The 11503-nt window shown below is 47.0% G+C and overlaps 1 protein-coding gene across 4 annotated transcripts in view; it reads right to left on the reverse strand.

Moving 5' to 3' along the window:
- NDRG3 (NDRG family member 3) overlaps positions 1-8984 on the reverse strand; it is a 51584-nt gene extending 42600 nt beyond the window's left edge. For 3 of the 4 annotated variants that reach the window (XM_056549244.1, XM_056549243.1, XM_056549246.1), the window contains exon 1: positions 8892-8981. In XM_056549244.1, coding sequence (XP_056405219.1) covers positions 8892-8948 — 57 coding nt within the window. In that variant the 5' untranslated portion in view covers positions 8949-8981. Of the gene's footprint in view, positions 1-8891 lie in introns of all 4 variants that reach the window. The other variant, XM_056549245.1, reaches the window with a different exon arrangement.
- Positions 8985-11503: the final 2519 nt, after the last annotated feature.

The following is an 11503-nucleotide window of genomic DNA, read 5'->3' on the forward strand; positions in this document are numbered from 1 at the left end:
TCACGAACTTCTCGGCTCGGCAGTTGATGACTTTTCCTGCATAAATTAGTTCAGCTTTCAGGTGCTCCCGTGGGCTGGAAAAGGTGGATACAGTCCTAGGAGACTTACCTAGCCCACTGGAGCATCGGAAAGCTGAACTAATTTATGCAGGAAAAGTCATCAACTGCCGAGCCGAGAAGTTCGTGACGAATCGAATTTACTGTAAGTTTGCTCATCTTTAGTCAGGAGCCACTCACCCGCTCTGTATATTAAAGATGGCCGTATCTGGCTTGTAAACAAACTGCGCATGCGCGCCTGTCAGTGTAAGTTCCGTGTATACGGCTTCCGGGACGCACCACATGACCGTGAGTCATGTGACAAGCCACATGATTACGGTGTCACCAACTTGACTCCCGGCCACGTGAGCCGCAGCCGTCGCACACAGTATAACTACCTGGGATCCAAGGTTGAAATCATGTGAACAAGCAAGCGGTCATGTGACGTATCACCACGGATACTGATCGCATAAACAAATTACACTTTATACATAGAATGGAATAACCTGCTACAACTCTTGTAGAGATCTATCATTCTGCGACATGAGGAAATAAATTCACGTTTTTTTGCACTGGAGTGCTGCGCCATTGTTGTAATAAATTATTATAATATATATATATATATATATATATATATATATATATATATATATATACACACACATACATATATATACACACACACACACACACACACACACACACACCACACACACACACACACACACACACACACACACACACACACACACACACACACACACCGCTTGGGTCCTTTTCACATCACAGTTTGTGAGACTCAATAGCATAATACTGTGGAATATCAATAGACCAGTGTTTCCCAACCAAGGTGCCTCCAGCTGTTGAAAAACTAGAACTCTCAGTATGCCTGGACAGCCAACAGATGCTGAGATGAGAGGGAAGCCTTGGTTTACATTTCAGGGACAGTGTGGATCCTCTGGAGGAGGCAGACCAGGCATGCTGTGAGTTGCACTTTTGCAACAGCTGGAGGTACCCTGGTTAGGAAACACTGTTTTCAATGTATGTAATTGCATAGGACAGAGCGACCGGATTTTCCATTACGTTTGTTTACATTAGGTGATAATCTGCAGGAGATCACGGCGGATTATCCTGATCATATCTATGACTAAAGAAAACACAACGTCACTTGTCAATCAAGATGAGGAAAAGCTGCAAGAAAATACATGTGACCAGAGCAGGCGGAGTAACAATTCACTTCTATGGAAGAGCCCCAACCCCCTGACTGCGCCCTGTATAACGTATAAGCGTCATGTGGATTTAGAATGGAAAAGCAAAATTATTTAAACTTAAAGGGGTACTCCTTGCCTAGATATCTTATCCCCTACCCAAAAGGATAGGGGATAAGATGTCTGATCGTTGGTGGGGGGTCCAGCTGCTGGGTCCCCCCCCCACGATCTCCGGGCAGCTGAGGTAGAGGTCACGCCACACCCCCTCCATTCATGTCTATGGAAGGGGGTGTGACTGCCGTCCCGCCCCCTCCCATAGACATGAATGGAGGGGGCGTGGTGTGACATCACGACCCCCGCCGCGCAAACCCAGCATTCTAAACATACTGTTTAGAATACCAGGTGCTGCACAGAGATCACGGTGGTCCCAGCGTCAGAACCCCCACGATCAGACATCTTATGTCTAGGATAAGATGTCTAGAGGAGGAGGAGTACCCCTTTAACTCTTTAAGCAAGTGTGCAGCTCAAACAAAGGTGCAGAGCGCTCAGTCAGCCATCAGGTGGCGCAGTGTAGTTGTCTCTAGATAACAGAACAATGTCAATGTGCTGCCAGACAAAAGAAAGCCACAACACTAACCCCAAGATGACAACCCTGCAGAGAAAGGACCAAGCCAGTCTCAGCCTTAAAGGGGTACTCTGCTTCTAGAAATCTCATTCCCCTCATCCAAAGGATAGGGGATAAGGTGCCTGATCAGGGGGGTCCCAGCGTAGGTTTGCAGTAGAGTACTACTTTAAATACCAAAAGAATGACTTGTTTAGGGTCTTGTTTTTGGGGGTACATATACCAAAATATTTAAATTATTTATGTTTATTTATAATAGTGGAATACATGAAAAATGCAATTCCACCAGTTTTAAAAAGGAGAATTCCAATTCCGGTATACAAAACTTTACTACATTCAATTCAAAAGCATAAAATACAAAGTAAAAATCCTCAATATATTATAATTAAAGGGGTACTCCAACATAAGGGAAAAAAATATTCTGCAGAGGCATTTAGAATTGCTTACCTGTCTGCCCCAGTTCTAAAACCACCAACAATCCATTTGTTTGGGGGTCTTATTCCTGTGATTACTGCCCTCACAACACCCAAAGCTGCTGCAAAACATCCTATCTGACAGCAGACGATCACCTAGTAAGGTTTAAGCACCTGCTGTATTCATTTACTGACTGCTCCTCTGTCTGTGGCATTGTACAACCCAAAAAAGTATGCTGTATACACCTCATTCTCCCTAAATGCTCTTAGTACAGATGTAAGTGTACATGACAAGGAGATGGCGATGTAGCGGCTGGTCAGAGGTGATATTCAGGGGGCGGGGCTAGTGCTCATTAACAAGAGACAACACACTAACAGAGGACTACACAACTTTCTGTCAGGGGAGAGGCAGGAGCTGCTGAGACACCACCACACTGACAATGAAAGGACTGCACAACTTCCTGTCAGGGGTGAATTATACAAAAGCAGAACAATTTGTGATAACACTATATTAGCAAGTTATATATCTTTGGGTAATAGTCTTATTTAAGCAAAATTTTCTGATACCGGAATACCCCTTTAAATCTTTTTGGTACTATCCCAGATAATCCTTCACCATTTAAGGGCCCAAAATGTGACTATTCTAGCTCATCACTTGAGGTCGCTCAGGCAGCGCTAGAAGCAGATGACGCTGGAGGAGGATCCCGACTAATATATGTCCTGACCCTGCTGCTGGGAACAGAGGAGAGTCTGTTCCCAGCCGTTAACTCATTACATTCCATGCGGTCAATAGCGGCCACGTAATGGATGTGACATCGGCACAAAGATTGCTGCATGCCGATGGTTGCCATGGCAACCGGGAGCCTGACATAAGCTCCCAGGGCGGCCATGTCTATAATGCGCAATATTCAGCTGTGCCAGAGGCATCGCCTAATGCAGTATATGGCCTGTCAGTAAAACACCGACAGGCAATCATAAAGCTTTGGTATACTCTTGTATAAAGCTCCTCGAGAAGAAAAGAAAAAAAATTAAAATAAACTAAATTAAGTAGTAAACACAATCAGACTGCATTGTAAACACCATTAAGAAAAAAAAATGTGAAAAACCACTGTACTTGCTTTTTCCATACCAACCTCATTTTATTGTCCTGCAAAATACAAGGCCCTAAAGGGTTAAAAATAGACAATGCACCGATTTATGCGCTCAAATTTATTTGAGATGTAAAAAAAATTGTAGATCAAAAAGTTTGTTTAAAAAAAAAAAAAATTTTAAAGAGTTTCTCCAATTTACATTTATTTTTTTTTATTTTTTTAGGCATGATCAAGCGTCGTACCCGCGAAACTGAGCCATCGCTGCTCCGTTGAGCTCTAAGGATCAGTCTGCAGATATCTGCGCTCTGTTTATACAGCCTGGAGAAGCAGAGATCAGACAGCATGGAGGCCGTCATGTCCGCTGGCCGGGACCCAGTGATTACCTTGCAGTGGTCCTGATCAGACCCACTGGCACCGGTATTTTACTGGATTTAGGTCCCACAATCGACTTGGATCATAGGGTTAAAGGGGTACTCTGGCCCCAAGACATCTAATCCCCTATCCAAAAGGATAGGAGATAAGATGTCAGATCGCGGGGGTCCCGCTGCTAGGGACCCCCGCAATCTCCCCTGCAGACACCCACCTGTGGCAGCTGCACAGAGCAATGTTCACTCTGTGTCTGAAGGGTCATGACTACGGAGCCGGAGTATCGTGACAGTGCGACACCACCCCTTGTGATGTCCTGCCCCGCCCCCTCTATGCAATTCTATGGGAGTGGGTGTGACAGCAGTCACGCCCCTCCCATAGACTTGCATTTAAGGGGCGGGGCAGGACATCACAAAACTCCAGCCCTGCAGTCGTGTAAAGTGAACATCGCTCTTTGCAGCTACAACAGGTAGGTGTCCGCATGAGAGATTGCGGGGGGTCCCCAGAGGAGGGACCCCCGCAATCCGACATCTTAGGGGATAATATGTCTTAGAGCCGGAGTACCCCTTTAATAGCCTCACCACTGCAGGCTATTAGATGTGGCCCCTGCCTATGAATATCAGCTGGAGTCCACCTGGTACACAGGATTACAGCAGAATAACCCTTTCAAATCCATGACCCCCCTGTACCCATATATACTGGGGAGGGAATGGGTTAAAATTAAATGTGTAGAAAATGGTTTAATGACTAATATTAAAATAGAGACTATTAATGACACTAGTATCCAGCAGAACAGTAAAAGCTTCTTTATGCCCGGCGGATGTACCCGGCCTCCACTGGCACAAGAGATAACATGGATACGAACAGAAGGGCATTTGTTCTGGTGAGAGGACCCGACATCTGGAGAAGACATCACATCCCTGGTACGCAGGGGACCGCGTCATCTGAAGAGACCGGTCCGCAGGACTATACAGGACTATAAAAATAGAGACCAGTCTGCAGGACTATATAGGACTATTAACTAATATAGAGACCAGTCCGCAGGACTATACAGGACTATAAAAATAGAGACCAGTCTGCAGGACTATATAGGACTATTAACTAATATAGAGACCAGTCCGCAGGACTATACAGGACTGTAAACTAATAGAGACCGGTCCGCAGGACTATACAGGACTGTAAACTAATATAGAGACCAGTCTGCAGGACTTTATAAGACTAAACAAATGGAGACCGGTCCACAGGACTATCAACTAATAGAACGGTCCGCAGGACTATACAGGACTAAACAAATAGAGAGCGGTCCACAGGACTATATGCTAATAGACCAGTCCACAGGACTATATAGGACTATAAAAATAGAGACCAGTCTGCAGGACTATATAGGACTATTTAATATAGAGACCAGTCTGCAGGACTATATAGGACTATTAACTAATATAGAGACCGGTCTGCAGGACTATATAGGACTATAAACTAATATATAGAGACCGGTCCGCAGGACTATATAGGACTATAAACTAATATATAGAGACCGGTCCGCAGGACTTCATAATTATAATTTATAATTACCTTTTCCCGGGGTCTGCGCTACTTCTGCGTCGTCCTGCGCTGTTGTGCGCTGCGCAATGACGGGTGACCTCAACGCGACGTCACCGTCAGTGGCCCGGCGCACAGTGACAGCACAGGATGCTGCCGGAGCCAGAAGTAGTGCCAGAAGACCCCCTCAGGTAATTATAAAAACGGTGAATGCGGGAGGCAATGGGGCAGCGGCGGTGGTCTGTGGCCAGAGGATAGGCAGGGGGAGGCAATCGGGCAGCGTCTGTTGTTGGACTCAGGACAGGCAGGGGGAGAGAAGCGGGTGGCAGCGGCGGTCTCTGGCCCTGCAAATAGAGCTGCAGTTCATTGATTTAAAGCGCCCGCATTATCGGCAGGTTAGATGCAGATACCGATAACTTAGAAAATCGTGAATATCGGCCAATCCGATAATCGGTCGATCCCTAGCTGATGGCACTCCTCTGTGCTCTCCCTCTCCTGTCTGATGGCACTCCTCTGTGCTCCCTCTCCTGTCTGATGCCACTCCTCTGTGCTCCCCTCTCCTGTCTGATGGCACTCCTCTGTGCTCCCCTCTCCTGTCTGATGGCACTCGCCTCTGTGCTCTCTCTCCTGTCTGATGGCACTCGCCTCTGTGCTCCCCCTCTCCTGTCTGATGGCACACTCCTCTGTGCTCTCTCTCCTGTCTGATGGCACACTCCTCTGTGCTCTCTCTCCTGTCTGATGGCACACTCTGTGCTCTCTCTCCTGTCTGATGGCACACTCCTCTGTGCTCTCTCTCCTGTCTGATGGCACACTCCTCTGTGCTCTCTCTCCTGTCTGATGGCACACTCCTCTGTGCTCTCTCTCCTGTCTGATGGCACACTCCTCTGTGCTCTCTCTCCTGTCTGATGGCACACTCCTCTGTGCTCTCTCTCCTGTCTGATGGCACACTCCTCTGTGCTCTCTCTCCTGTCTGATGGCACACTCCTCTGTGCTCTCTCTCCTGTCTGATGGCACACTCCTCTGTGCTCTCTCCTGTCTGATGGCACACGCCTCTGTGCTCTCCTGTCTGATGGCACGCCTCTGTGCTCTCCCTCTCCTGTCTGATGGCACGCTCCTCTGTGCTCCCCCTCTCCTGTCTGATGGCACGCCTCTGTGCTCTCCCTCTCCTGTCTGATGGCACGCCTCTGTGCTCTCCCTCTCCTGTCTGATGGCACTCTCCTGTCTGATGGCACTCTCCTCTGTGCTCTCCCTCTCCTGTCTGATGGCACGCTCCTCTGTGCTCTCTCCTGTCTGATGGCACACTCCTCTGTGCTCTCTCCTGTCTGATGGCACACTCCTCTGTGCTCTCTCCTGTCTGATGGCACACTCCTCTGTGCTCTCTCCTGTCTGATGGCACACTCCTCTGTGCTCTCTCCTGTCTGATGGCACACTTCTCTGTGCTCCCTCCTGTCTGATGGCACACTTCTCTGTGCTCCCCCTCCTGTCTGATGGCACACTCCTCTGTGCTCTCTCCTGTCTGATGGCACACTCCTCTGTGCTCTCTCTCCTGTCTGATGGAACTCCTCTGTGCTCCCCCTCCTGTCTGATGGCACACTCCTCTGTGCTCCCCCTCCTGTCTGATGGCACACTCCTCTGTGCTCTCCCCTGTCCTAAATTTTCTTATGAAGTATATTAGAAAGGTTAATGTTTTGCCAAAATGTAAAACATTAAAAGTTTTTCAATCTGACAGGGACCATTTAAAATAGTTACTTAAAACTTTGTGAATAATATGATATACACTTTTATATAATATATATATATATATGTTTAAATTAAAAATATAATAGACATGTCACAAATGTTTTGGTCATTAGGGGGCTCAGTGCTGAGACCACCATGATGACTAGATATGGGCAGGATAAGGATCTGACTGTGCGCTTCACTCTCCAGTCCTCTGCCTGATCCAATATATTGCATAACGGGCTCTATTATAGCCCAGTGTTTTCCCAAACAGTGTTCCTCCAGCTGTTTCAAAACTAAAACTCCCAGCATGGCTGGCAGCCCATCTCCTGCAGCTCGTCCAGCGATGATCTTGGTAGTGAAGCACACAGCAAAGGTGCTTCTTCCAGCTATATCTAGTAACCATAAGGTACTTTACACGGAGCTTCCTATTTATTCCTTTCGACATGTGGGGAAAAAAAAAAGTACCCGTCACTAACATGTCACAGAAACATGTTGATTGGGGTCTCACAGCCAAGACCCCCACCAATCAGAACAACAAGTGGTGATACAGGATTTTTACCATCTCCCTGCTCCATAGACTCATAAGGCTACTGTGCACTTATACTCATTTATTCTCCTGATCAATGGGGTCTTAGCACGGAGACCCCGACCAATCAAAAGGTTTTGAAAGTTAAAATGCTGTTTTAAAAAGGGAACCTATCCCTGCTGCTGCTGCGTGCATCCGTGTATAAAGTAGTTGTGCTTGCTACTTTTTGTTTTTGCTGTGCAATTTAGGGGGAGCGGCCCCCTCTGTAGCTGTGCACCCCTCCATGTTCACAGGAGGTTTTTTAAATTGATAATGGATCCAGCATGTCACCCAGTCAGAGGCCATATGCCCAGCAGAGGTGAGTGAAATGAGTGTTAGGGTCCCATCCAAAATGAGGCCACCTCCGCGTGGTGGACAGGGGACATGTTTTGATCAAAAAGTGCGCAAAGAGCCTCCATTTTTTGACCAACAGTGCTGCTGCAACCTTTTTTGTATACTCCATTTGCCACAGCAGCGTGCACCCGTGTATTAGGTAGTTGTGCAGGCTACTTCTCTTTTTGTTATCACTACATCCATGCTGCCTGTGCTACGCATTGTTGGCGATTCCCAGCAGCTTCTCCCCAACCTACCAACCTTGAATGACAGATTTCTGTCTAAACCCAAACAGGTAAAGATGGATCATTTATGGCCACCAAAAGCCATCAGGAACCAGCCTGACTACTTGTGGTCCAGTCAACATGAAGGTCATGACCAGAACTCTATTTGCCATGTCTTCCATTTCAGCTGGCTGTGCAGGATGCAGGAGGACATGGCGATTAAAGAGAACCTGTCATCACCTTCATGCTGCCTGAACCACAGGACGGTCCCCATAGCTTCTGCTGGCCCTGACTAATATCTCTCTGTTTGGGTTTAAGGAGAGATCATTTAACGCCGGTGGGTTGAGGAGAAGAAATCAACCTCCTCCTTTCTGTATATCGATAACACTGGAGCCACCATCATTTCCCACACAGACAAGCCTCCTCCATCCTGTATACAGATAACACTGGATTTACCACCATTCACAGCAGAGATCAGTCTCCCCCTTCCTGTATATAGATAACACAGGATCCACCACCAACACAGATCAGCCTCCTCCTTCCTTCATGTGAATGGGAAAGCTCCTGTGTATTGTTGTCTATGTCCATGGGTCCTGCCGTAAAGCAAATCACTAAAAGCTGTTAAACATCCTACATTGTGTGTCTACAGAGATTATGCAGATCTATGTGTCTCTATGGTAACAGACTACAAACAGCCTGTAATCACCTGCCCTTATTATCAAGGTGTATTAGTCCTAAAGATGGAAGGAGAACAGGAGGAGACGTGGTCTTACCTTGTCTGTCAGGAGGGGTTTTATTTCGGTCAGCTGGACATCTTGCAGTTCATCCATTTTTAAGTTTTGGTAACTGAAGACGAGTTCACTCCTGTTACAAGAAAACAAACACATTGCTGCGTTAGGGCTCATTCACAAGGGTACTGGGATCTGTAGAGAAGAGTCATTTGTGCGACCATTATGCCCATATATATTGTGGTCGTGTCAACTAAAATTCTGGCGCACGTGTAATAGTAATAGTAATAATGCCACCAGATTCCTGGGGGAGATTTATCAAGGTTTGTGCAAAGGAGCAGTTGCCCATAGCAACCAGATTGCTACCTTACAAGTACACCGTTGTGTCCTGGTACTTAAAAGGGTACTCCGCTGCTAGACATCTTATCCTTATCCAAAGGATAGGGGAGGTCTGATCGCGGGGGTCCCGCTGCTAGTACCGGAGTACCCTTTAAGATCAAAAGGCGAAATAGTGCAAAAGCTACGTCCACTTCAGAGCAATGAGTGTCGGCGACTGTCAGTGCTAATGATTGGCAGCGGTAACCTCTCAGCCGTCAGTCATTTAACCCTTTAGACGCCGTGATTAGAGATGAGTGAAGTTACAGTGATTTGATTCGTCATGAACTTCTCGGCTCTGCGTTTGCTGACTTTATCCTGTATAACTGAGTTCAGCTTTCCGGTGCTCCGGTAGCTGGAGACTTTCCTAGGACTGTATCCACCTTTTCCAACCACCGCAGCACCTGAAAGCTGAACTAATTTATACAGGATAAGTCATCAAACTTCTGAAGTGAAAATGAAAGTTGCCGGTAGTTTAGTCACGGGGGTCCTGAAATGGCGGAGGAGGGTCCCCTTACTTGCCTCTGATGTAGCTTGGATTAGGCAGACGATCAGTGGATCGCTGATCACACTGTATAAATGCTATGTCATAGGCCGAGCATTACACAATGAACGCAATCTAATGATTACATTAAAAAGAATTATATTTGTCATCACCGTGTGCATAATTGTCCAAACTAGATCCTGCCGCAGAAAAAAAAAAAGCTATAGGGGTTAGAAAAGGACAATTTTATGCATATGGCACTGGCCATATTAAACCAAGGATTGTCCACAACATGGCAAAACTACAACTCCCAGCATTCCTCCTCTGGGGCTGCACTCGGAGATCATTTCTCTTTAATATTCCCAGACGCCATGAGTGACTTGTGGTAATAAGTAACCGGTGCGGTTTATATATATGTACACGCTGCAGTTTTATAGACTGCGTCCATGGAAGGAGATGAGATATTCTGGGTGTGTACGGAGCGTCGGCCATGAACGTCTCATTACACAACCAATGAGTCCAGATAAGACTTCACGGGCAACAAGACAATGTCCGATCTTCTAGATCAGTGGTCTCCAAACTGTGGACCTCCAGATTTTGCATAAAAACTACTCCCAGCATTCCTGGACAGCAGGTGGGGTGTGGTTACCTACAGGGGGGCATATTCTATCTACAGGGGCCAAGTTACCTACCTGCATTGGGCAAACTACCTACGGGGGGAGGGGACCTAGCTACAGGGGGTGGGGGCAAACTACCTAGAGGGGATCCTTCTTACAGAGGGGGCAAACTACCTACAACGGGTCTTACCTATAGGAACAAATTGTCTTATTCTGCACCCATTACCCCCATCTCTTCACCACCAAGTAACCAAGTAGCTGTATAGGACAAGACGCCATTTATTCATTCCAAACCATGGTGCCTCAAGCTGATGCAAAACTACAACTCCCAGCATGGCCGGACAGGGAGTTGTAGTTTTGCAAAAGCTGTAGACACCCTGTTTTGGAAAATACTGCCCTAAAGGATGTTTCCCCCCCCCCCCCCCCCCCCATCACTTTGTGATTAAGGGCGGAGAGTTTCCGATTGCTGAGACCCCCGCTGATCCTATAAAGGGAACTCCGCAGGATGGATGGGAAACTGGAAAGACGTTTCACACAATCCCGATGAGACGTCACCGACTGTTGCGCAAATGCAATAAAAGTGCTAATCGGATGTACTGCAGTGATCTACTCCACCCTACACGTGTCTGGCAGCCGCCATCTCTAACCCTGCGTCCTTGTACTCCCCTGGGGTCGTGGGGGGAGGAAAGTAAATTTTCATGAATGATTTATGTCACCTTCAACGTAAAAAGCCAAGGACATGTACAGTACAATGACAGCGGCGTCCTGAGGACTCCCCGGAGAATGCACAATGAGGAAACAATTCATTTATCTTCTCCATAAGACAAGTGTTTCCCTACCAGGGTGCCTCCAGCTGTTGCAAAACTAGATCTCCCAGAATTCCCAGACAGCCTTCAGCCTTTAACCTACATCATTCAATGAGGAGGCGTGTCAGGCTGTGGCACCTGAGCAGCTTGGCTCCACCTCCTTGACTCTGGGCTGAGAAATAAAAAGGCTATTTTATAAGTTTAGCAACTCCCATAAGCTTTACGACCGGTGCAGTTTTGCCTTTAACCCCTTAACGACGGAGGACGTAAATATACGTCTTGGTGAGCTGGTACTTAGCGCACCAGGACGTACATTTATGTCCTAAGCATAACCGCGAGCATCGGAGCGATGTACGGATTAAGAGCAACAGTAAT

Source organism: Hyla sarda, chromosome 12, assembly GCF_029499605.1.
Source record: "Hyla sarda isolate aHylSar1 chromosome 12, aHylSar1.hap1, whole genome shotgun sequence".
Lineage (NCBI taxonomy): Eukaryota > Metazoa > Chordata > Amphibia > Anura > Hylidae > Hyla > Hyla sarda.